This window comes from Pelodiscus sinensis, chromosome 21 (assembly GCF_052426305.1).
Source record: "Pelodiscus sinensis isolate ZL-2025 chromosome 21, ASM5242630v1, whole genome shotgun sequence".
Taxonomy (NCBI): domain Eukaryota; kingdom Metazoa; phylum Chordata; order Testudines; family Trionychidae; genus Pelodiscus; species Pelodiscus sinensis.
In genome coordinates, this window is record NC_143072.1 from 23,439,126 (window position 1) to 23,465,984 (window position 26,859).

Genomic DNA, 26,859 nt, shown 5'->3' on the forward strand with positions numbered 1-26,859 from the left:
AGAGATCCTCTAGCTGTGATCTGTACCCCATGCTACAGAGGAAGGCGAAAAACCTCCAGGGCCTCTGCCAATCTACCCTGGAGGAAAATTCCTTCCCGACCCCAAATATGGCGATCAGCTAAACCCTGAGCATGTGGGCAAGACTCATCAGCCAGACACCCAGAAAGTTCTCTATAATTAGGCCTCAACTGGAGTATTATCTCCAGTTCTGGGGCCACATTTCAGGGAAGATGTGGACAAAATTAAGAGCCCAGAGAAGAGCAACAAATATGATTAAAAGTTTAGAAAACGTGACCTGTGAGGGAAAATTGAAAAAATTGGGTTTGTTTAGTTTGGAGAAGAATGGATTGAGAGGAGACATAACAGTTTTCAAGTACATAAAAAGTTGTTACATGGTGGAGGGAGAAAAATTGTTCTCCTTAACCTCTGGCTGTAAGGAAAAACTTCTTGACTGTCATGGTAGTTAAGCACTGGAATAAATTGCTTAGGGAAGTTGTGGAATCTTCATCATTGGAGATGTCTAAGAATAGGTTAGATAAACACCTGTCAAGAGTGGTCTAGATTAGGGATGTTAAAGTGCAGTTAAAAATATAACCATGTAACTGTTAAAAATCATAGCAGTTACATGGTTACATGCTCTCTGGGCTAAGCTTTATATGCAAAGCCCGTAGTGAAGCCTCCCCAGAGAGACAAAGGCTGCAGCTGGCCCCACTCCTAGGAAGGAGACTTCACTGTAGCAGCACAGCTGCTTCCCTGGGAGCAGGACTGGCAGGGGCTGCTGCTGGATGGGGCTGATCCATCGGGTCCTGTGGGAGCTGCTCCAGCCCATACCAGTTAACCAGAACCAGTAAGCCTCACCCATTAATGGTGAGGTTAAGCAGTTAACCTGTTAACCTTTTACAGTAAAACCTGTGTAATCCGGCATGCCCGGGGATTAGGGCATGCCAGTAACCTAAAAATTCTGGTTATCTGAGGGTGGGGGGGCGGGAGTCATGCGGGGCCTACAGGGGAGGGGGAGCATGGGAGCCATGCGGGGGCTGGGATGTGGTCTGCTGTGGGGGCCACAAGCCGCGGGGGGGGATGCGGCCTGGTGAGGGGGGTGGAAGCTGGGAAGTGGGAGGCAGAGATGGCGGGGGTCGCCTGCTGGGGGTGGGGGAGCCTGCCGGGGGGTTCCAGGAGCTGCAGGGGGGCACAGGATGCAGCCTGGTGAGGAGGGGCGGGTGGGAGATGGAGATGGCGTGGGTGGCCTGCCAGGGAGTGGGGGCACGAGTGCCGTGGGGAGGCTGGCCTGTCGGGGTGCCAGGAGCTGTGGGGGGAGCCGAGATGCTTGCTTCCGACTGCTGTTCACCCCTCCCCCAGGTACAGGCTTCGTGTCTGAGGAGCACTTAAAGGACCAGTTTTCTTTTTTTTTTGCTTTTCCCAGCATCAAAAATTTGCCAGTTTCTACAATTTTCCGGATACTTAAGTTCCAGATAGTGCAGGTTTTAGTGTATATCCCTAATCTAGATAATACTGAATACTGCCTTGAGTATAGGGGACTAGACTAAACCGCATGAAGTCCCTTCCAGTCCTACAGTTCTATAATTCTGTGTTTTATGTATATTTCTGTGAGTTGTCTAGCACCAGTAATTTCCAGGAGGCACTTGCAGAATCAGGTCCTTAAATATATAAACCTGTTAGGAGATTTTGAGTGTTCTTTGTCCTGACCCATGATCTGAACCTACCACCCTTACTCAGTTGAGTAGTGCCACAGAAATGGAGCTCAGTGAATAGTGAGGTATGCAGTCTTTTGTATGCATTTAGAGAAAACTAAGCAAATAATAAGCACATACTTCCATTCAGGTGCTGAGTCATAGTTTGTTGGCTTGGTTTTTCAGCAGTTGTATCCACATGTAGCTGTAAGATGGGAAAAAAATGTCAATTTGCAGTACCATAGAGGAACCGATTCAAATTCTGGAGGAAGTGGAATTAAGGAAGAGACATGGTGAGTTCTGTTTATTACTTCAATTGTAATTACAAAGAAATAAATTCCTTCAGATTCTGCCCACTAAAAGTTCTGTCAAAGGAGACACCTCCAGGATTAAAACTGGGACTGAGTTTTTCTTAGCTACCAAAAAGCCATCCATCCAATTAAGAGACTTTCATGAAACAGACTCATTGTCAGATACAGAACTGACAAGATATCTACTATGGGGGTAGGTCTAGACTGCAAGCTTCTTTCGAAAGAAGCTCCTTCGAAGAGAGCATCAATACCTCAAAGTCGGATCGAAAAAGCATGGATGCTCTCTTGAAAGAAAGCCCTGATTGCTAGTCAGTCACAGAATGGCCACCAGGGCACCTGTGCTTTTTTCAATTGCCTCTTCTTTTGAAAAATGTCCCTGTTCTGTGTCCACACATGCCTTTCGAAAAAGAGCTCTTTCGAAAAAGGCATTCTTCCTTGTAATTTGAGATTTACCAATGTCGAAAAACTCCCTGTGTTCTTTTGATTTAATTTCAAAAGAACGCAATTGCAATGTTGACACAGGTGAAGTTTTTTCGAAAAAAGGGCAGTTTTTTCAAAAAAACAGCGTAGTCTAGACATACCCTGAGAGTTTCATAAGGAGTCTGAATCTGTCATGCAGAATATCTGTCCCTCTGCGATCTGTGCTCACCAGCCAAGAGGTGAAACAGGTAAGAATCGATGGGATAAATGATATCTCAGCACCTTAAAATGTTTTTAAAAGCTTTTAAATTACTTTTTTTTAACCTGCACACAAATATCTATTTATAAATATAACGTGTTATGGAAACTTCAGTATATTGGAAGGGACAGTGCCAAGTGAGTTAGCTATAAACTGTAAAATTGATTAAGGAGCTAGTTTCAATGTCACAGCTTAGTGAAGTTTTTTTTATTCCAAATAACATAAGCAAAATGTTTAAAGTCCCATTCTATTTTTCTGAAGTGCCATTAGCACCATTGGTAAAAGTTATTGTTTTTGTTTGTTTGTTTTGGCCCCTTTAAAATACAATTAAATAAGTATATTTTTTATTAATGTGCATATTTTTGTTTGTATAGTTAGTAAGGGCCAAATCCTGGTCTCTGTGCATATTCTGATCCAAATCTTAAAGGAAGTACTTCTGTTGACTTCCATGGATATTGGATCAATCCTGTAATGTAGGTGGTGGAAAATAGAATCTTCCCTCTAAAACCAGTGGCAATGCACAGAGCACCTGTGCAGCCCTTCAGTAGCAGCAGTACTCCAGTCTATGCAGTTCCTTTGACCTGGTGAAGTAGGCTCTACTTTGTTCTTCTTAGCTCTCTGCACCTGGTATTCCAGGCATCAGAGTCAATGGCAAAATGAGTCAATGGCAGAGCTGGGAATGTGCTCTCCTAGAATGTCTTCATAAGGTTAAACCAGCTAGGAAAAATCATGTTACACTAACCTGTTAGTTTTTTTGGAAAAAAATAATCAAAGTGTAAGTAAAGGTGACCCTGTTAATGAAGGTGATCCAAATCCCTTTGTTAAGGAATAAATGACCAGACAATAAATGGGAAAGATTTGGCATAGGTTAAAAACATGCAACATAGTCATGTGAGTCACTGCACTTTAGAATGGAGACAAGGTAATTGTTGGGTAGCCAAGGAATTGATAATGGGAACATTTGTGTCCAAAATGGAGGTGTCAAGTATCTTCAATTCTCCTCTGATCATCTGATTGATCTACAGAGTATAATTCTATATGATTATAATTCTGTAATCTATATGATTATAATATTCTATAATTCTATATGAGAAAGGTATAATGCAAAGTTTTTTTTGGCGTGTCTGTGGAAATGCTCAGCACCTTGTGGTATCGGTTCTAAAGCATTGGTGGTGTCATGCTAATCCATAATGGGCCTAACTCATACACTTGAAATCTAGGCCATTGGAAAATCAGTGTGCTAGTTCTGTGGTATGGTGTGAGCCTTAGGCTACATCTACACAGAGGAGCTTATGCTGGTATGGCCCCTTTGTGTAGACACAGCCTACCCCAGCATAAGTCTTTCTGAGAGTGTAGGAGCACCACCTTCTTATATGAAGTTATTTATGTCAACACAAACAACTACTCCAGTTTTTGTAAACAAACCTATATTATTTTTTCACATTCTAATCTACATAGCTATGTTTATATAACTTTAAAGTATAGACTGTGCATCCCAAAGCTCTTGGTATTTTGTAAACTGGGGGAACTGCTAACATAATACATTTCTATATTTATTAATCTAGATTTGTTTGTTATATCTTGTAACAATTTCCTGTAGGTTTTTCCCAAAATCAGTTTCTGAAATTTATAACTCAAGGAGATGGGAGGAGCGAAGGATGGTGCAGTCAGAATGGGCAAGTGAGTAAACAGCAATGTTGATTGAACTAACATGTTTGCAAAACATTAGACATTCCAGTGATTTTTTTTTCCATCGTGAAAAAGCTTAATGCTGATGTTGGGAGGTCCCAGAATTCCCCCATATTGTCCTGCATTTAGACTATCTTACATCCTGTGTGCCACTCTCCTATCACCCTCTACTACAGGGGTTCCCTGCAGCTTTCCCTGCTCTTCCCTCTGTTTGAGGTTCTGTGTCCCCCTTTGCTCCTTCTTCCATGCCAGGGTCTCCAATTCTCTCTACACCCTTCAATAATTCTACTTTCTGTGTGGGAGATAAATCATACAGGGGTGTGTCAAACTGCTAGACCAGGCATGGGGAACCTTTTTTGGGTTGGGGTCCTAAGGCCCACAGAAAAATCAGCCACAAGCAAATAAGAAGCAGAAAAAAAAGACACTCACCTCACTTGGGATGGCAGCCCTCACACTCCAGACCATGGGGGGAGCCAAGGCTCAGGGCTCCCCCAGGACCGGACCTAGAATATTTAATGAACCTTGCCTAGGTGCTGGCATTGGGTCAAAAATGAGGGATTCAGTATGTGTGATGGGCTGCCAGGGAATGGGGTGGGGATGCAGGGTTTGGGTGGGATGGGGAGGGCAGTAGCTACCTGGGAGTGGGTGGTTTGGACAAAAGTGTAGGGCTACAGTTGAAGGCTGGAGTAAGGGGGTCTGGGCAGGATGGCGGTATGCAGGAGTGGGCTGGAGATGCAGGGTCTGGATGGGAGAGGGTGCAGAAGGGGGCTGCTGGAGAGAGGATTGGGAGTGCGGGTGCAGGGTCTAGGCAGGAGGAGGGTGTGCAGGGTCTGGGAGGGAGGGAGAGGTCAAGGGATGGGGGCGCTTACCTGGTGCAGCTCCTGGGGGGCACAAGTGTTTCTGCACTGGCAGGCACTACCCCCCTGCTACTCCCTTGTGAGTTATTGCAACAGCTAAAAGGCAGTAGAAAATGAGTAACAGAAAGTTGCTATTACTAGAGCTTGACCCATTAAAATAGTCCGTGGTGAATGTGTCTGTAGAGAAGTTTCTCCTTCAGTTTCTGCAGGATTTAAGCTTTTATTAAAGCAGAATTTGGTTTCTGACCAGTCTGATTGTAAAGTAAACACTTTTGGCTGTGACGCTGCAGTCTGTAGCCAGCCTGAAGCCACAGAGGGGAGGAGCTGACTGTCCACATTGTGGGTGAGTTCTGTAGGAGAATGCTGATTGACCCTAGTGTTCTGAGAAGGTGAACCTTGAGTATGTACTTTGCGTCTAGCTGAAGTGAAACAAATGGCTAAAAGAGCGGCGTCTGGGCAGCTGGGACTTCTCCCTCCATATCCACCGAGTGAATGCACTTCAGAGAGCGAGGCAGAAAGCATGAAGGAAGCCTTTCCACATGTAACCTTCAGGGGCCAGGAAAGTGCTGGCTGGCAGAGAAGGGATGGCAGGCGGCACGCAGGCGATGGAACTGAAACCTGGGATCTGAGCAGGAAGATGGACGAGTCGGAGGAGAGTGACTTGGAGTCTGTTTTGAGACCTTTTGTAGGTAATGCTCATGGAATTGGGCTTCCTGCCTTTCCAGCCAGATTGTTATGGCCACAGATGGGGTGGCACAGGGATATTGGAGCTTATTTGACTTTCGGAGATTATTTTGACTTTCCCATTAAGCCAGTGCGGGGGTTCTTAAGCCTCACACAGAGGCTCAGGGGCTCGGAGCTACATGCTTCTCCCCAAGCCCCAAAGCTGCTGCTGCTGGAGGAGAGGTGCTCCTCCCCTGTCTCTAGAACGGAGTTGTGACTGTCCAGAGAGAGGGGCCCCTCTCCAATGGCCCCAGCTAGCACAGCTCTGTGCTGGGACCAGTGGGGAAGTGCTCAGCGCAGCATGTCTGGTTTTTTGGCATGGGTCCCCAAGTCTCTACATGTTGCCTTAATCCTGAGCACTGGGTGGTGATTGCGAGTGAGAGCAATTGTGGAGCCTCATGCTCTTCCCCAGGAGCAGGACCTTTAGTCCAGTTCTGGGAAACAGTGCAGTGCCACAGAACAGGCAGGCATCCAGCAGCCTGCCTTAGTGCCACTGACCAAGAGCCTCCCAGGTAAGCCCGAGCCCAACTCCTCCCTCTCCTCCTGAGTCTCCCCCAATCTGGAACCACCTCCTGCACTCAAAACCCTCTTTCCTGCTTCCACCCCAAAGTGCACAACTCCAGTCCAAGGCCTGCACTCCAAACCCTAGACCTGAGCCCCTCCCCAAACTTGGAGCCTCCTCTTACATCTCAAACCCATCATCCCCAGGTATACCCCAGAGCACTTACCCCCTTTTGAACCCCAACCTCCTGCCTCAACCTGCTTCCCCCTCTTGTATTCCGGATCCCTCAACCCCACCCCCTAGCCTTGAACTCCCTTTTGCCCCTCAAACTCCTCATCCCCAGCCCTATTCAAGAGCCCTCACCCCCTCCTGTCCCCAAACCACCTACCCCAGCCTGGAGCCCCCATTTAGAGCTCTCACCCCAACCCTTTGCCATACTAGGTGTGTGTAGAATGACACGTTATATGATCTATCACCTCCGTATTGGTGCACATCACAAAAGTCATTTCACACATGGACATAAAAAATTAGAGGGAACACTGACCGTAGCTATATCCTCACCTTGTAAGTGGATTTAGCTACTGCTAAATGTGGTGTGGGGACATTAGCAGGCACACACACATGCGTGCACATGTGCGCACGCCACTGGCCACTACTAAGTTTACAAACAAATTATAGGAATCAATATCTAATTGACTATGGACTCCCACTTGAAAGCTCTGTCCCTGAAATCTTATGAAATCTGGTTCATGGCTTGATCCACCTGCTATATGTCTCACTGTAAACTCATGTCCCTCATGTCACACTAGGGCTACCTCCAGACTGCATCCCTCTGTCGGTAGAGGGATGCAAATCAAGCACTTTGAAAGTGCAAATGAGCCCAGGATTTAAATATCCCGGGATTAATTTGCATACTCACGTTCAGGCACTGTGCCAATCACGGACCCTTTCAAAAGTGAAAGTAACTCCTCATTTTTTGAGGAGCACAGGATCCGCTGTGGCTAGACTTTACCTTCACTTTCAAAAGAGCGCGTGATTGACACAGGTGCTAGCTTCAATACTAATTTGTGGCTAATTGAGATTTTTTTAAATGACTCATTCGTGACATGTACATGGATTCCATTTTGAAGAATGTTTTCAGGACAATTCTTAGTGAAGATTCACATGTCTGGATTTAGTCGTGGGTGTCATTACCTTTCCATTCCCAATAGATCAGGTAGCTTTACTGCCATTCATAAATTTATTCTTATTTATATTCCATCACAAAGTATTCAAGCCACATTATCCTTTGCATAAGAATTATGTTCCATTCTGATATGCTTCAATTTATTAGGCAGAAGTTGGCAGTCCCTAGCAAAAGATGAGCAAGCGGAGTATGGAGCAAACCTTCCTAAGAATTCAATCAGTCCAACAAAAGCCGAGGATACCTGTTGTGTACGTACAGTAATCCAAGAAATGTAATTAGTATTAATAATGTATGCCAGTTTTGTGACAGGATGATTATATACTTGTTTTGTCCATGTTGATTACTGAAAAATGAAGGCAACCATCATAGCTGATTTTTTAGCTATGAGTTCCCTAGGGGTGCGTCTAGACTACATGGCTCCGTCGACGGAGTTATGTAAAGTAGTTTACTCGACATAGTCAATGAAGCTGGGATTTAAATAATCCCCGCTTCATTAAAATAAAAATGGCTGCCGCGCTGTGCTGACTATCAGTTGAACGGCACAGCGCGGCAGTCTAGATGTGGCGTGGTCGACAAAGGCATCTTACCTCCTCCTCAGATGCTTGGGGAAAGAGATGGGCCTTGCAGCACAAACAAGATCTGTTTTACAACATGTCTGGGAGGTTTAACAGCACATTGGAACAATTGGATGAAGGAACTGAATAAAAGCTCCAGGGCAATTTAGTTAATGCCAACTGTATGTAATTATGATTTGTTGCCAGAGTTTGACACTTATTCCAACAAAAATGTTATTGGCTATTTTAATGCCCATAAGAGGTCTGAAAAATAGTCCCTCTGGCAGCACAGCACTCTCTGACACTACTTTAGGCATCAGGACTGATTCAGGAGGAAGAAGACACCATTCTGTTTTGACAGTTCCATTTCTCATGGTACTCGGGCCATGTCTACACTACAGAAATATGTTGACCTAATTTACATCAGTATACACCCACTGCAGTTACTAAATCGCTTGAGGTTCCCCACCTTTGCATTATATTGCCAATGTATGCACTGTGGGACAGCTCCTGAAAGCCAGTAACCAACCGTCAACTTAAGCAAAGCAATGTATATACTGACATTGTGTCAACCTAATTACATTGACCAAGTCGCTGCACCATTCAGGGAGCTGGTGTTTCTAAATCATGGTAGAGTGGCACTTACATCAGCAGGAGCCAGATTTAAGTGAAGACCCTTCGGGTATGTCTACACTACCACCCTAGTTCGAACTAGGGTGGTTAATGTAGGCAACCGAAGTTGCAAATGAAACCCGGGATTTGAATTTCCCGGGCTTCATTTGCATCTTGCCGGGCGCCGCCATTTTTAAATCCCCGCTAGTTCGGACTCCGTGCCCGCGGCTACACGCGGCACGGAGTAGGTAGTTCGGATTAGGAAGCCGAACTACCGGTACACCTCGTTCCATGAGGAGTAACGGTAGTTCGGAATAGGAAGCCTAATCCGAACTACCTACTCCGTGCCGCGTGTAGCTGCGGGCACGGAGTCCGAACTAGCGGGGATTTAAAAATGGCGGCACCTGGCAAGATGCAAATGAAGCCCGGGAAATTCAAATCCTGGGCTTCATTTGCAACTTCGGTTGCCTACATTAACCACCCTAGTTCGAACTAGGGTGGCAGTGTAGACATACCCTTCCACAGTTAGGTCAATGCAAGGCACTTTACATTGACCTAATCCTGTATTCTAGACCAGGCCTTAATGTCCTGGTGGGAGGACTTTCTGAGTACTCCCCTAGCATAGCTGCAGCGCTTCTTCTCTGGGATCTGATGAGCCTACTGCACAAGGTGGTACGCCAGCTACTATCATAGTAGTCCTGTAATAACTGAAGGGGTAATTCCAAGAAATAATTTAAATGCAATACAGGCAGTCCCCGGGTCACGTACAAGATAGGGACTGTAGGTTTGTTCTTAAGTTGAATCTGTATGTAAGTCGGAACTGGCGTCCAGATTCAGCCGCTGCTGAAACTGATCAGTTTCAGCAGCGGCTGAATCTGGACGCCAGTTCTGACTTACGTACAGATTCAACTTAAGAACCCCAGGCATCCCCAAGTCAGCTGCTGCTGAAACTGATCAGCGGCTGATTCCAGGAAGCCCGGGGCAGGGGCTTCCTGTAGTCAGCCACTGCTCAGTTTCAGCAGCGGCTGACTTGGGGACGCCTGGGGCAGAGCAGCTGGGGTGCTGCTGGGTTGGTCCAGTAGCGCCGCCGCTCCTCGGCGCTACTGGACCAACTCAGCAGCACCCCAGCTGCTCTGCCCCAGGCGTCCTGATTCAGCCGCTGCTGAAACTGACCAGCAGTGGCTGAATCAGGATGCCTGCGGCAGAGCAGCTGGGGTGCTGCCGGGTTGGTCCAGTAGCGCCCAGAGCGGCGCTACGGGACCAACCGGCAGCGCCCCAGCTGCTGTACCATAGGCGTCAGGAGCAAAGCCGCGGAGCACGGGGGCAGCGGGACAGCCCAGACGTGCCGTGGCTGTCCTGCTGCCCTCGGGCTCCGTGGCTTTGCTCTGCTTTGCTCTGCTTTGCTCTGCTGCAGACCAGGGGGAAGGGGAGCAAAGCGGCGGAACACGCGGGCAGCGGACAGCCCAGACGTGTCTGGGCTGTCCGCTGCCCGCGTGTTCCGCCGCTTTGCTTCCTCTCCCTGGTCTGCTGGAGACCAGGGAGAGGGAGGGCCCTGTTCGTAACTGCAGATCCGACGTAAGTCGGATCCGCGTAACTCAGGGACTGCCTGTAGTTATCCTAAAGGTGGAAATGTAAGCAAAATAAAAATTATACACCTGAGTGAAGGAAACTCATTGTTTTCAGTCTGAAATTACAATAGAATAGAAAACATGTTATTATTTATCGTTTTTGACTAAGAGTATATTATACTCTTATACATTATACTCTTATATGTTATAAATATGGACATAGTTGTGACAGCATCATAACTTTATGACATTTTATACCACCTTTCGCAGGAGCATTCAAATGAATTAACTCGTTCCTCCAATTCCTCTCCTGACATATCAGATGAGTTTTTCACTCCTGATCCGGATTATTTTTTTTCTCCAGCAGCTCAGGGAAACTCAGAACAAGAGGTAAAAGCAAAGTCTGCACAGGAATAAAATGTATCTCAAGCTAAAGGGCAAATAAAACCACTTGTGGGTTTGTTTATGTTGGTGTGTAAAAAGAGTGATCTATATTGCATTATATTTATTGGCAAGCACTGCTTTCTCAAGCCCTCCGATAAATCTGTACCTCTCAAAGAACTAGCCTTATTCCTTAAAGCATGTTCTCTTGGCTCATTTTTACAAGGAGATTTAGGCTTTTATGTAACCTTAAAATTAAAAACTCTGCTGTTAGGCTAAGAAAAGTTTTTGACCACTCTTAAACTAAATCTTCCCCTGCTAGCACTTTTCATTTTACTGTTGCATGTTGGGAGGCAGTTTTTATTCAATTCCTAGAGAGGATTAAATTGTTTGTGAAGGATGTCAGATACAATGCATGCTGTACAATACTAGACCTAAAAATGAGAAGCTCTTGAACGATTTGCCTCTCCTCACCCTGATTAGGGTGCACATTGCACAGGGCCAAGGATTCTCCTTTTATAGCTCTCTTGTGAGAAATTTAATTTGATGCATTCTGTCTCTTCAGATCTCAAGTTCTGAAGATGAGTTAGAAGTAACCCAAGAAACCTGTGTACAGAAACCGGTGCCTAGTGATACAGAGTCAGGTAATGCTTAGCTTAGACATTCTGGTTACCTACCTCAGACCTGAGGAAGGGCTCTATGAAACTCAAAAGCTTGTCTCTTTCACCAATATACTACTTCACCTGCCCTGTCTCTCTCATATCTGGGACCATCACAGCTACAACACTATTAAATACGTGTTTGTTATTTGTGTTTCCTCCTTGCAGTGGATATTTCCATGTCCTTACTTTTGTGGCACAGGACTGCCAAATGTCGGCATTGCTAATATTTAGTCATCAGTTTCCCCAGTAGAAGCTGAAATTGGACTCATACAGGCCTGGTTGTCTCCATTCCCAGTACGTTCAATGGGAATTGAGGGTCCATGATCAATGAATTCTTGGAGTTGTGAAGTTTTGATCATACACTTGTAACACTGCAGCCAGAAATCTGATGTGACCTATTTCTTTTGTACCTATTATTGAGTTAGCAGCTTCGCATAATGTGCTAGCAAGAGACAAGGAAATCGAATTAGAGTTTTTATATCTATGCTAATATTCTGATTCTCACACTTCCCTTGGGTGTGAGACCTTTTGGGCCTGAAATAATATATCTGGAATGAGTAGAATATCATTGTATGTTTATTTTTGTCAGTCCTTATTCAATGAGGATTTGTAAATGTTTCCATAATCCCAGTTGGCAGAATGGCTTGGCATCTGGGATATATTTATGAAAATGCATCTTTAAAAATGCATTTGTCTCTTAGAATAACAAAAACAGAAGTCACAAGAACTGAAAAGATAATAAAGTTGCAATTTCCTGTTCAGTAAGTAATGTTTCACTTTTTTATTTGCAAAACCTAATAAAAAGGAACATTTGCTATTTGTATTCAGGAGAGAAAATATTTCTCTGCAACACAGCAGTAAAAAACCGTGGCAGTAATGAAGTGGGAGTGAATCAACTCAACCATACTCCGGTAGCCAGGTAGAAAGACTTATTATACTACTTCAAACAAAAATTAGGTTATACAGAACATGCTCTCTCTTTATTAATCCTACTGAAATACTTAATGCTCAAATAAGATGTCCATGGTATTTTTTTAAAATGGTGATTTATGTATTTTCTAGCAAGGAAATATAAAAAGGGCTTTCATAAGCCTGGTGGATGAGATTTTACCTTTGACTGTGATACTATCTATCCCCATCTTTGCTTAATGAGATAGTTAAGATTAAAATAAGAAAAATAATTCTGTGTATGTTAGATGTAGTACACATACTGAAATGGGGAATAGGGAGGTAAATCCATACCCAGTATCCCATCTGTGTGCACCATTTCTGACTGCTGGCTATTTCTTGGAGTGACTCAAGCAGGGAAACTAACACATCATGGCACAGATTATCCAACACGTTTCTTGGGCTGCATTGGAGACAATTTTTTATTTCAGAAGGGTGAGAAAGCTATTGCGGGGAGGCTGTTTTTTATTTGATTTTTACAAATAGGCAGGAACTGGTTGAAAATTTGAAAGTGGAAGACAGCTTGGGTGAAAGCGATCGTGAAATCATAGAGTTCATGCTTCTAAGGAATCGTAGAAGGGAGAACAGCAAATGAAGACAATGGATTTTAGGAAGGCAGATTTTAGTAAACTCACAGAGCTGGTAGGTAAGATTCCATGGAAGCAAGACTAAGAGGAAAAACAACTGAAGACAATTGGCAGTTTTTCAACGGGACATTATTAAGGGCCCAAAAGCAAACTATTCCACTAAGTAGGAAAGATAGAAAGTTTGGCAGGAGACCACCTTGTATCAACCAGGAGATCTTATATGATCTAAAAATAAAAAAGGAGTTGTATAAATAGTGCAGGGCTACACAACTTTGGAAGCCCCAGGGGCTACAATGATACAGCACATGCCGAGGGCCGCAACTTAAGTGTGGTTCCATATACTTGCAAATATATATGCAAATATCTTCTTTCATACTGATGGGCATGAATACAAAGATTAAGTCTTAAGCCACAGCGCCAGACCCAAACGTGGCCAGTGACCTAGTCAGCACCTCTCAGGCTCTGCCCACAAAGCTAAGCAGCTAGCACTTCCTCCCCGGGGGCTAGAAATGCTGACACCCTGTACCCATCTGTTCCAGCCAGCCCATCCGCTTGTGTCTTTCAATGCTCACCTCTCCAGGGAAATGCAAAGTACTCTACTTAGGAAAGAACCATCAGTTTCACACTTACAAAATGGGAAGTGACTGTCTAGGAAGGAGTACTGCAGAAAGGGATCTAGGGGTTATAGTGGACCACAAGCTAAATATGAGTCAACAGTGTGATGCTGTTTCAAAAAAAACAACCAACCAAACATGATTCTGGGATGCATTAACAGGAGTGTTATGAGCAAAACACAAGAAGTCATTCTTCTGCTCTTCTCTGCACTGATTAGGACTCAGTTGGAGTATTGTGTCCAGTTCTGGGCACCATGTTTCAAGAAAGACGTATAGAAATTGGAGAAGGTCCAAAGAAGAGCAACAAAAATGATTAGTGGTCTAGAAAACCTGGCCTATGAGGGAAGACTGAAAGAATTGGGCTTGTTTAGTTTAGAAAAGAGAAGACTGGGGCTGTATCTAAACTACATCCCTTTTCTTGAAAAAAGGATGTGAGTTAGACACTTTGAAATTGCAAATGAAGCCAGGATTTAAATTTCCCGTGCTTCATTTGCATAATGGTGGTGGGGCTTTTCGAAAGAAAAGCAGCTGTTTAGATGGGCATCAATCGAAAATAAACCCTTTTTCGAAAGATCCTATATGCCTCATTTTTTCAGGTGTATAGGGTCTTTTGAAAAAGGGTTTTATTTTTGATCGATCCCCATCTAAACAGCCGTTTTTCTTTCAAAAAGTCCCGTTTCAAAATAAACCATGGTTGCCATTATGCAAATGAAGCATGGGAAATTTAAATCCCAGCTTCATTTGCAATTTCGAAGTGTCTAATTTACATCATTTTTTCGAGAAAAGGGATGTAGTTTAGACATAGCCTGGGAGGGGACATGATAGCAGTTTTCAAGTATCTAAAAGGTTGTTAGAAGGAGGGGGGAGAACAGTTGTTCTCCTTGGCCTCTGATGATAGATCAAGAAGCAGTGGGCTTAAATAGTAACAAGGGAGGTTTAGGTTGGCCATTAGGAAAAACTTCCAAACTATCAGGGTGGTTAAAAACTGGAATAAATTACCTAGGGAGATTGTGGAATCTCCATCATTGGAGATATTTAAGAGCAGGTTGAATACATATGTATCAGGGATGATCTAGGTGGTGCTTGGTCCTGCCGTGAGGGCAGGGGACTGGACTCGATGATCTCTTGAGGTCTCTTCCAGTTTTAGTATTCTATGATTCTAAGCTGAGGAAAGGCCTTACTCAAGCGTGACTCAAGAATCTTTCTGACTCCTGCACCTTTATGGAGGAATTGGGAGTACCTAGTGAATGTAATAACCAGTGGCACCACAGCTGCTGTGGAAGGGAAACAGGGGGGACAAGTGTGTGGTGTACAGAGGTCACAGGGATGATTTCCCTCCCCACTCCGTGGAGGTTCAGTTCTCCTGCCTTGGATGACATGAGGCAGAATTTGAAGTAGACTTGTCTATGATCACCTTCTGGTGTTAATAGCTCAGTGTTTGGAGACATGCAGCCATGATGAACTGTCAGGTCAGGTTTTTATGTTTCCAGTATTCTCATTTGTTTGTATTAATTAATATACGGTGGCACCAGCCAAGATCAAGATCCCACTGCACAAGGTATTGTACATATGCCTAATAAGAAAGAGTCCTAAATAGTTTAGAATATAAAAAGACAGAGGAAATGTGGAGGAAAAAAAGTAATGAAAAGTCTTTGACATGTTTTGATTTCATTTTCAAATGGTTTGGTTTGAAAAGCCTGTCATTTGTAGTGTATACATTGATTGTGTAAGATACAGTACAGATTCATATCCGCTGTGTACTTCATCTTTTCTCTTACCCTCTATACTAATGCGTCAAGACTTTAAAAAGTTCTGATCTTTATAAGCTTCATGCTAACCCCACAGAACTAGTCTTTTAAATGTCTTCAGTTTCTTTTATGCTCTTTTTATAAGTTTATTTTCATGGTTTTCCAAGAGAATTGATGAATATGAACTCTTAATTTTTTTCTCTTTCCAGTGCTGAAGCATCACAAGAAATTATACCTAAGGAGACACTGAAAGAGTTCAAAGAGAAAGATATGTAAGGACACACACTGTTTCATAGTGAAACTGCAGCAAATCAATCATTGCCATTCTAAGAGTTCTCTTTTTATATGAAACGAAAAAGTGTGATAGACCAGAAATTCAAAAACAGGATGCCATGTGAATTACAACGATAATACTTCATCATGATAAGCAGGGAGGATAGGTATAAAAAATCAAACATCTACAATTGACTTTAGCTTAGTTCAGATTATTTTTATGTTCGTGAATAATTAAATTAATGAAATAGAATGTTGGATGTTGTGCTTAGAAGTTAAAATATTAGGGGATCACTGTTCCCTCTGAGCAAGTTAAATTGAAGACAGAAACAAAATTACTTTCCTTTTTTGAGAGAGAAAATCCTTAGTTTCCAGTTAAAAACCTCTCACAGCAAACAACTAATATAATGGAGGCTATTATTTTGGTAGGACAGGAGCACTTGGCAGAATGAACTTCTGGGCTTTGATTTTAAATTGAAAAACAAACTTAAAAAAAAGCCACATATAAATGGAGGTCACATAAATTCCTGAGACAATGGTTCAGCTGAAATTTCCCTTCTGATCAACAAAGCTTATTAGATTACAGTCATAAGGGGAGAGACTTCAGAGTGTAGCTAGTGGAGATGCTGGGTTCCTCAGTTTGGCCCATGTCCTACAAGCATTTAAACCCTTAAGAAGACACCCAAAGTCTCTTTTGCGTATATGTGTCTAATTAGTCCAAGTAATTCACTTGAAGAACAACTAAAGCTGCAAGAATCAAGAGCGCCAAACTTGTCTGTTTTCTACCTGAAGTCTCTTGTTTAAGTCAGGAGATCCTTTCCTGAGCCGTGGAGTCAGTTTTGTTAGCATTCTCTTGTGGAGTGGTAATCTCCTTCTGAGCATCTTGTAGAATAAAATTGCTGCATGGAAGAGGTTTTGAAAAAAAATTCTAGGTTGGTAGCTAAAATAGATTTTCTCTTTCTAAGCTCTTTTGAATCTTTGGACTAGGTATTTTGTAGCCTTCTGAGAACTCCACATGCAGTTATCCTAAGGCAGGGATGGGGAACCTTTTTTGGATCAGGGGCTTCTGAGCCACAGAAGAATCAGTTGGGGGCCTCCCCCCCCAAAAAAAACCCTCACTGACTTGGCCCCCAACTGAGAAGGAGAAAGACACTCTCCATATTCCCCTCACACACAAGAGCCTGGGGGGCCCAGGCAAGTAGATTTTATGGGGCCTCCTAGGCTCTGGGGTGGATCCAAAAATGAGGAGTTCAGTGTACGAGAGGGTGTTGAGGGAAGTCCCAAGCCTTAGAGCCTGGATCCAGGCAAGCCGGAGCCCCTGGGCCTTAGGTTCCCCTCCATTCCCAAGGAATCTCTCACTTCCCTAAGGAAAATCAAACATAATTCTTAGCAACATTCCAGAGCCTTGAAAGTAGGGTGATGTAATAACACAGACCGTGTAAGGAGGAAGCAGTTAAAAACAGATCTTCTAACCATCCGAATCTCTTTCACTATCAATCCTCTAGATCATTGACAGATATTCAGGATTTGTCCAGTATTTCATGTGAGCAAGAGAATTTTTGTAAGGATATAATTTGTAAAACCCCCAGAATGGATCATGCACCAACTAGTGTCAGCACTCCACTCAGCCCAGGTAACTCCTCAGGGGAAAGGATCGGAGAATTACTCAACTCTTTGGGGGTAGGAACCAAGATTTTCACTACGTTGTGATCATTGAACTTAAATATTATTTTTTTAAAATATCATGTTGCTTTTCTTTGCTTATGCTCTCAGTGTCTCTATCAGTTGGGTAGTTAGAGATTCATGAGTGGACATCCTTTTTGTCATAGGGGAATTGGAGATGTCAGTCACAATCCGTAAGTGTACACTGAATTTCTGTGTAGTGAGCAACTATTGTGAGCAAAGATTGTTCAGAGTTTGGTTTGTATTCACATAAGTAAATTACCCATGCAATTACATACCTGACTTCTTTAAAAATCTCACTCCATGTATATTAAAATGCAATGTCAGCTTAGTTGCAACAAAATAAAAAGCAAAGAAGCTTTTCTCTTACTTTTTTCCCAGTGAAAAAGGTGTCATCAGTCATCAAGAAATGTGGAGACTGCCATGAAATTCCCCTGGATACCTCTTGTTGGGCTACTCAGGAAGCTTCCATAACAATGTCCAGTAGCTTCATTACAGCCCATGAAAAGGGAAAGAACTCAGAAACCACCTTCCTTTCTTCTGAAACCTACTCCTCTGGATTGACTGAGCCTGTAAGTGTAGGAAATTGTATTTCCTTTATGCTAGCAAATTCCTAAACTCTTTCTCCTCTCTCATATTTTCCAAATGTCTTAATATAACTGCAAGAGGTATGCTTATAAGGAACCATATAAGTTAGTATACATTCTGGGTTATATCTCCGCATTGTTGGAGTCAATGATAAAACTTATATTAATTTCATTGGACTCAGGATGTCACACTCTATTTTAATAAGAATTTTCGGTGTATATAATTATGTATTATAATGTCTTCAAACAATTCGTGAACCCAGAACAGGCTTGTTATTCTATGAAGGACATGGTAAAATTGAGGAAGGTTTTTTTTTTATCTGGCTTAATTTTTGGCATCTTTATTGGTAGGCAGGACATTTTTCATTCCTCAGTGCAACTCACCCATAGTGCAAAGAGGAAAGTAAAATTTTACACTGAATCTGAGTTCTCCTAGAAGTTAGCTCTTATATTGCTTGATCTGGGGTTCACTGAGCAGTTTGATCAAGAATGAAACAGGAAATTCTTGGTACTAAGATCACTCCCAACTCTCAATCAAAACATTTGTGTGCATATAGAAGGTGGTATCTCAGAAGATATCAGAGTTTGCAGTTGATTTGTAAACCTCTTTGTCTTGGTGAAGGTGAGATTTACATCTGCTTAGAAAGAGGTTTGAGTTTTCAGATTTATAAATTACAAGTTACACAGAAAGGGAATCTTTAAAATGGGGTTGGGGAGGGCTGCACAGCTAAAGAAGAATGGTTTCTCAAGAAACAAATTACAAATTGAATCCTTCTAGGCATAAGGGTAGTTTGCATGTTCACAAAATTCAGAAAACCATTATATTGAGGGGTTTAATTTGTCCTTTTACTTTGCTACAGTCACAGAATTTGCACTGTATTGTGATTATTCACTGTATAGAGATACCAGATTTCCAAGAAAAGCTTAGAGTTTTCCACTGATGTTTTTGGAGCTGAAAATATTCTGGTTTGAGAACATTAATTTGATTGTTATTCAAGAGGATTATATATAAACAGTTACCTTAATACCTTTCTTACTGTTATTCATTGTGGAGGTTGCCCTTTAAAGATTGAATTACAGTTTGTTCATCCAGAACAGAGGCAGACAGGTTAACTGTCATCAAGTCAGTTCTGCTGCTTTAGATTTGCAGGGCACATGGTTGGAGTTCATTAAACATATTAACAGAACAATTCTGCCTTGACTTGCACTGCTGAGAAATGTATACTGCTGTCACTTACTCTCCAGAAAAATCCCTTTGGAATAAAATTTCCCTACTTAGGAGCCCCTATTTCCATTCTGATAATGCATTCTTGTTTGTGATTACAGACTTTTCTTCTTGTGTTTATTATTGAAGGATTTTTGTATCTAGTCCTGACTAGCTTTTATAATTACTAGCCAAGCCCCACCTCACAGCTGTGGTGCATTGGGCGGAAGGGCAGCAGAGAAGGGAGGATAAGTTGGGGTGGGTGAGCGGGTGGCATGGGGGGCAGGTGTAGGGGAGGGCAGGGTGTGGGAAGACCCGGATTGCACTGGCTCAAGGGGGCTGAGGGATGGATGAGTGGAGTGCGATGGGCAGAGACCTACCACCAGCCCCCCTGTTCGCAGCATCTCCCACTTCTCTTTGTCCCCGGACCCAATGTGCCGCTCAGAGAAGTCATCATACCGCAGCAGCAGCTGCTTGATGGACCACAAGGAGCTGCTCCCTTCCATGCTCTGCTGCCCCTGCTGTTCCCTCCTGCCGGACCGCTGTCCCTGGAGCACAGGAGCGGTGCAGTGCCCTGGCCCATGAACTGCCTGCCCTAGCGGGCACAAGTCTGCATAGGACCAACTTTACCACCAGCTCCCTGCTGCACCTGCTGGCCACTTGCTGCAGAGGCCCCAAACCCCTGCCAATGGCAGCCTGAAGGGGGGGCCCCCGCCACATCCCCCCAACCTGGCCTGCCAAGCCACCTGTGACTGCACCCGCTGCTGCCACAGGACGGGGTTCCCTTCAACTCTGGCATTTTCTAGAAACTTCTCAAGTCTTCCAGTGCATTCTCAAATGTTCTCTGTGATAGACAGCATGATGGATGCCTCTCCTTTTATAATAGTATAGATGAGTTTGCCTGTGCTCACATACACAAGGGCTGCATCTAGACTGGCAAGTTTTTCCGCAAAAGCAGTTGCTTTTGTGGAAAAACTTGCCAGCTGTCTACACTGGCCACTTGAATTTCCACAAGAACACTGATGATCTCATGTAAGATTGTCAGTGTTCTTGCAGAAATGCTATGCTGCTCCCATTCGGGCAAAAGCCCTCTAGCGCAAATGCTTTATCGGGGCTTTCTTGCGCAAAACCGCATCTAGATTGGCACGAATGCTTGTCCGCAAAAAGTTGTTTTGCGGAAAAGCGTCCGTGCCAATCTAGACGCTCTTTTCCACAAAAGCAATTGTGGAAAATCATGCCAGTCTAGACGTGGCCAAGGAGTAAGGGAAGTTGAAGGGAGAGTGTTCACCCTTCAACTTCCTGCAGTGTGGACAGCAGCAAAAATTGAGTTAAGCTACTTTGACTTCAGCTATGCAATTAACATAGCTGAAGTTGTGTATCTTAATTCGATCTTATCCCATAGTCTAGACAAACCCTAAGAAGACCCATCACAGTGTTTAAAAGGTGGCTACTGATTTGTACAAAAGCTCCTTGTCTTCCTGTTTGTATTCTGTGCTGCACACTAAGTATACGATCTGCCTGTGAGGTTATGGGCCAGACCAAAGAATAGAACAGATGAATTTTATGCTAGTTGATTATTGCCTCCTCTCATCTTGGGTTTAGCAGAGGAGAAGAACACAGAAAAAAAGTTCATACTCCTATGCTTCATTTATGTGGTCTTTTACAGAGTGGTTTGTCTACACTCAGTGCTTCTTCACTTTTGAGAAAGGCCAGGAAAGAATCTCGTAACCCATTTCCTGTCACTCAGCAAAGTGACCCACGGAAAGGTACAGCAGGTTATTAACGAAATATCAGAGCTGCATTATTGTAAGGAGCATGTTTCCAACCTGGCCTTTACCCAGATGTCTATTTTTAGGGGAAAGAACAGTGGGCAGTTTTTCATTTGCAAGTGAATTTATTAGAATACTCACATCCCAGGTTTCCTGATTATGAATTTGGACACTTACTCTGATAAACCTAAATTGTAGGTGTAAATAAGTGTTGACTTCAAATTACATCAAAAAAATTGAGGGATATAACTGCAAGTGTAGCTCTATGGCTAGCTTTATGAAATTATTTAAGGGTATTTGGTAGAATGTGAGTGACCCCATCTCAGGGAAGGTTTGTTAGATGTTGTTATAATCAGAGCTTGTAGTTATTCATCAATATTAGTTGATTAGGCTTTTTTTTCCAGGTGAATCGAGCCCAGCTTTATCCCGGGCATCAGACTACTTTATTAATGAGTTGCCTCCACCAGCCCAGGAGTTACTGGATGAAATTGGTAAGCAGCCTTAAAACTAAAATGTTGTGGGGCTTTTCAGTTACATTTTATTTCCATGGTTCTCCTTCTATAGATGATCAGAATTCCCCAACATGGTGCACTACTACAAAATGCACAGGTGACCATACGGAGATCTCAAGCCAGCGATTGCTATGAGATGAGTAATAAATTAAATGTCAACAACTTACATAATTGGCACCAACTTTCCTATAATGAATTGGGCTTTGGGGCTTCTGACTCGGCAGTTTCACAGACATCACAGTGACCAGTAGTTCTGCCCGGTGATGGCAGTCAAGTTGCGGAGCACTGTTATACTGTAACATTTAAACCAGCTCCACATGTGAAGTAAGGTTGAAATCTTCAAAGATGCAGAAAGGATTTGGATGCCTATTTGCCATTAAATTAATTGGAGCAGGAGAGCCAAATCCCATCAGCATAGATGATTTAAATTTCTTCTCCTATTTGCACATACCTCCAGACAGAAAATATAGTGCAAAATTTTCCACTCTTTCCCCTCTGTATTACATCAAATACTCCCTTGGTTGTACAAAATTAGTTACTTCCCCTTTCCCATCTTACTTCTGCACTTCTTACATTCAAATAATTGAATTGAATCAGAGGATCAAAGAACACTAGAACTGGAAGGTACCTTGAGAGGTCATCGAGTCCAGTCCCGTGCCCTTATGGCAGGACCCAAGTACCGTCTAGAGTTTGACCATCCCTGATAGATGTCTATCTAACCTGCTCTTAAATAACTCCAGAGATGGAGATTCCCAAGCCCCTTAGGCAATTTATTCCAGTGTTTAACCACCCTGACAGTGAGGAAGTTTTTCTTAATGTCCAACCTAAACCTCCCTTGCCGCAGTGTAAGCCAATTGCTTCTTGTCCTATCCTCAGGGATCAAGGAGAACAATTTTTCTCTCTCCTCCTTGTGACACCCTTTTGGATACTTGGAAACCGCTATCATGTCCCCTCTCAGTCTTCTCCTTTCCAAACTAAACAAGCCCAATTCTTTCAGACTTCCTTCATGGGTCATGTTCTCTACACCTTTAATCATTCTTGTTGCTCTTCTCTGTACCTTCTCCAATTTCTCCACATTTTACTTGAAATGTGGTGCCCAACTGGACACAGTACTCCAGTTGAGGCCTAGATGAGAGATGGCTTGGAAGCTAGGGATGTTAGCAAATGCTTACTTGTATAAACGTGTAACTGCTTAATTTTTCAGCCGTCACAGGTTCATACACTAGGGGCAGGTGAATGTTTTTGTATTCCCAAACAAATGGCAGATACATCCTCAAAGGCGTTTGCTATAGATTGTTACAGCGGTTGGCAAAAAATGGTTTTGCTAATTTATCTTAATTTACAATTTATTACCATGGTTCAGCAGCACCATGGAAAAGCCACTGCTTTTTACATGTGATACTGATGGTGACTAGGGATGTTAAATAGTGATTAATTGAATAATCATGGAACCGCATCAAATTTTAGTGGTTACACAATTATTCAACAGTCCCCAGAGGCAGGGCCAGCAGCCAGTGTGCTCTCGGCCCCACTTCCGGGGAGCTCCCTGCCACCCTGCGCTGCTGCCTCTGAATCAGGCCCTATCTGAGGGGGGTCTGAGCTTCCAGTGGACAGAGGCTGTGCTAGCATCTCACGAAGCAGCCTCTGTCTGCAGTGAACCTGGCCCACCCTGGACACAGGCTGCCATTCAGCAGACTCCGCTGCCCCCCCGCCCGACGCTGCTGCCTCTGATAGGCTAGATTTATTGATTAATCGCATACTCGACTACATGTTGAGATCCCTAGTGGTGACAAACAAATTCAAAGTTACATGTTGCTTCTGGTCATGTGTTCCATCTACATTTCCTAGAGAAAGGAGACTACTAGTTACGTCATGTTAGTTTTTCCTTCAGAAATCCAAAAGAGTGCTCTTTTGGGGATATACACATACACATACCTTGTATACTTGTTTCCTCATATCCTAAAGCAAGGAAATAGGAGGTTGATACTGAAAAGGTAGCTTGTGATCATATGGCAAATTGTAAAATTAAATTGTGTCAGTTTCAGATTGCATATTATTTAGCCTGCATGTGGGTTGAAAAAGTAACATACTGCCCCAAATAGCATGGAATAGATTTTGAAACAATATCTGAAGCAGTAAGGAAACAAGTGCTACTTTTTTTCAACAGAAAATTTAAAGCAACATGATGCCACCTATAAGGACTTTGAGGAGAAAAAATCCCATACGCACAATATGCCAATGAATGGTTAGTTGCCAATAATAGATAACAATGAGATTGAGATTGCAATTACAAATAACTTTCACATTGCAGCCGAGCAGTTCTTATTCTAAAATAAATGTCTCAAATAATGGCTATTGGTTTGTCTAACATGTATAATGACACTACAGTTTTCATCTGAGGTAGGCACTGTAACCCAGAACGGAGGGATAATGAACAGCTGTCTCAGGTTTTGCAGCAAAGGAGAGCTCCAGTTGTCAGTCTGAGAGGAAATCAGTAAGGAGCATACTGTGCCTCCTCCTAAGGGTTCATCCTAATGATATGACAGTTTATTTTGTATTTAGATTACCCTTTCACATTTCTTATACCTCTCTGATCTCATACTCCAAGACAGTTGCAGCTATTTGGCCACGATTACAAAACACATAGAGCTCCAGTATCATGTGTTCCGCGTTCTGTTTTAAGAGACCAAAGGTCAGAATACTGAATTTCCCATGCCATTGAAACCCGGAATTGCAATAGATGGGAGTCATGTTTCAGACATGAAGCTCAAGCCACCAGGTGAATAGAAAACTTAACATTTAGGCTGTGTCTACACTGTAGGTATTTGTTGGCAGAGAATATGCTAATGAAGCACTTATTAGCATTTGTTGCACTGTCATTTGCATATTCTCTGCCGATGCTTTTTGCGCAAGAGGTTTTTGCGCAAAAACAAGCAGTGTAGATGGGTCCGTTTTGTGCAAATAAACCCTTTTGCGCAAGATCCCGTATACCTCCTTTTTTGAGGCAAAAGGGTTTTTTTGGGCAAAACAAATCCATCTACACTGCTTGTTTTTGCGCAAAAAGCATTGGCAGAGAATATGCAAATGACAGCGCAACAAATGCTAATGAGTGCTTCATTAGCATACTGTCTGCCAACAAATACCTGCAGGCAGTGTCTACATTGGCATGATTTTGCGCAAAAGCACCCACTTTTGCGCAAAAACATGCTGCCTGTCTACACTGGCGGGGAGTTCTTGTGCAAGAACACTGACGTTCTAATGTGTGAAATCAGTGCTTCTTGCACAAGAACTATGACGCTCCCGCTCAGGAATAAGCCCTCTTGTGCAAGTGTTCTTGCGCAAGAGGCCAGTGTAGACAGGCAACATGAATTTCTTGCACAAGAAAGCCTGATGGCTAAAATGGCCATCGGAACTTTCTTGCACAAGAGAATGTCTACACTGGCACGGATGCTTTTGCGCAAAAGTACATCTCTTGTGCAAAAGCACATGCCAGTGTAGACGCTCTCTTGCGCAAATACTTTAACGCAAAAATTCTTACGTTGCGCAAGATCATGCCAATGTAGACGGAGCTGCAGTGTAGGCATAGCCTTAATGAGTGGACTCTACATTTGTTATTAGAAAGGGAAAGGGGAAAAGCGGGATAAAATAAGTCAGAAACATGAGTTATTCTCTATAGAAGCAAACAAGGTACTCGGGGATGATTCTGGCACTTGTTTGTGTTTCCCTACAAGTTGTGTGAGATCTTTATCCATTTAAAATAGTTTCCTGAGGTAAAGAGGCCACTGTGAGTATTCAGACATAGGTGTATCTTGTTCTTAGGTGGTGAGGAATGCAGTATCCTGTGTTGCTCGCTGTTCATTCAGCATGGGGTTTTGTATTTGCATAAAGTATAGCTATTTCAGATTTCATTCTAGTGACAGCCTGCTGCTTCCTGCTTATCATAGCTTAGCAGAAGGCAGCTTGTGAATTAATTCACATGCTGCAGGGAACAAAATTTACTAAGATAAGTCTAGGGAAAATAAATATTGTTGGACCCTGCTAAATAGGGCAACAAAGCCAACATGTACAGGTTTCCTTTTGATTTTCTGCCATATGTAGAAGGGCAAGGGAAAAGATTAAAGATTTATTTCCTTGTGCATTTTCCATTTTAGCACAAAGCAATAAGTTTGCTCCTGTGAATATAGAAAGGTGGTGGATTTCACTACTTATCTGTGTCTTGCTACTGGCCCTTTCTAAAAATATATCTACAATGGTTTTATTTAATTGAAAATCAGATGATTTGGGGCAGGATGCTAAAGAAACTGACAAATGAAAGCTTCAAAAGCAGAGTAGGATGTACAAATGCATTTTAATTTCTTTAACCACTTCTGTCTTTTGTATTAAAAGTCACTCTGTTTATGCAAATAGTTCTCACTCAGATTAATCCAGAAGACAAAGAGGAGGAAGAAGAATTTGAGAATAAGGGAGAGGTAGATCACAGCTTATGGAATAAAGAGATATTGAATCTAGCAGAAGAAACAGAAAGGTACTAAAAAAGAAGAGTAAGAAGGCTGTTTCCAAAGTAATTTAGATCTTGGTTGGTAAAGAGTTAAAGTAGAGTTTGTTCAATTATGTTACATAAGAATAGCATAACCGGGTCAGATGATTGGTCCCTCTATCCCAGTATCCTATCTCCGACAATTGAGAAGTGTCAGATGCTTCAGAAGGAATGAACAGAAAAGGATAATTCTGAACAATACTCTCATCAAATCCTGCCATCTAATCCCATTTTCTGGCAGTCTGAGGTTCAGGGATACCTGGAACATGGGGTTCCATCAGTCTTCTGTTACGTGCCTTCATGTGTTGTCTTTAAATGGGATTCTTTTACATTTGTATGTTCCTAACTGTGTTTTACCAACTTCCTTCCTCTCCTCTTTCTGAGAGTAGAAAGTGCCCCTTTTAATAAATTCATCCCTACTGGATGTCTTTACCCAAATTTTGTGCTCTTTCACACCTGTTGACTTTCCCACAGCCCTTAGTTTTAAAAATCTCTACAGCCTCTTACATTTTACATGCCAACAATCTGGTTCATTTTTGTTTAGGTGGAACGCATCCTTCGTGTGTAAGTGCCTCCTTTCCCAAAAGGTTTCCTCCTCCCAGCAGTATTGTTTCATATATTCATTGAAATCTAGCAGTTCTGCCAGTCTTTCTGGCACTGCATCTGGAATTAAAAGCATTTCAGAGAATGCTACTATGTTACAGTTGATTGTGTGCAGGTTGTAAGTTGTCCTCCATTATGTTGAACATTACTTCTGACAAGTGCATACTCCCAGAGCCATCCTGTCCACAGGATGGTTCAGGGCAGCTGCCCCGGGCTCTGCACTTTGGGAGGGCCTATGGCAGCCACTCCAATAGTCCTGCGGATGGGACGGTTCCCCATATTGATTGGGAGCCCATAGGCCCAGGCTGGACCGGGATTACCTGGAGGTGGGAGCTGGTACACGGTGCCAGCAGAGGTTGGCCATCCTGCACTCAACTGT

At 43.0% G+C, this 26,859-nt stretch overlaps 1 protein-coding gene across 6 annotated transcripts in view; it reads left to right on the plus strand.

The window, feature by feature from the left end:
* The window catches only part of TEX14 (testis expressed 14, intercellular bridge forming factor), a 94,529-nt gene that overhangs the window by 61,431 nt on the left and 6,239 nt on the right, over positions 1-26,859 (plus strand). For 4 of the 6 annotated variants that reach the window (XR_012897039.2, XM_075904673.2, XM_075904675.2 and 1 more), the window contains 14 exons: positions 1,878-1,984; positions 4,282-4,361; positions 5,647-5,916; positions 7,786-7,886; positions 10,643-10,762; positions 11,319-11,397; positions 12,244-12,334; positions 15,522-15,584; positions 17,091-17,218; positions 17,650-17,840; positions 20,726-20,825; positions 21,233-21,319; positions 23,508-23,585; positions 25,748-25,865. Coding sequence is in view for 4 of the 6 variants with exons in the window: in XM_075904673.2 (XP_075760788.2) it covers positions 1,878-1,984; positions 4,282-4,361; positions 5,647-5,916; positions 7,786-7,886; positions 10,643-10,762; positions 11,319-11,397; positions 12,244-12,334; positions 15,522-15,584; positions 17,091-17,218; positions 17,650-17,840; positions 20,726-20,825; positions 21,233-21,319; positions 23,508-23,585; positions 25,748-25,865 (1,613 nt within the window). In the remaining 2 variants the exon portion in view is untranslated. Of the gene's footprint in view, positions 1-1,877; positions 1,985-4,281; positions 4,362-5,646; positions 5,917-7,785; positions 7,887-10,642; positions 10,763-11,318; positions 11,398-12,243; positions 12,335-15,521; positions 15,585-17,090; positions 17,219-17,649; positions 17,841-20,725; positions 20,826-21,232; positions 21,320-23,507; positions 23,586-25,747; positions 25,866-26,859 lie in introns of those variants that run through there. The other 2 variants (XM_075904674.2, XR_012897040.2) reach the window with 2 other exon arrangements.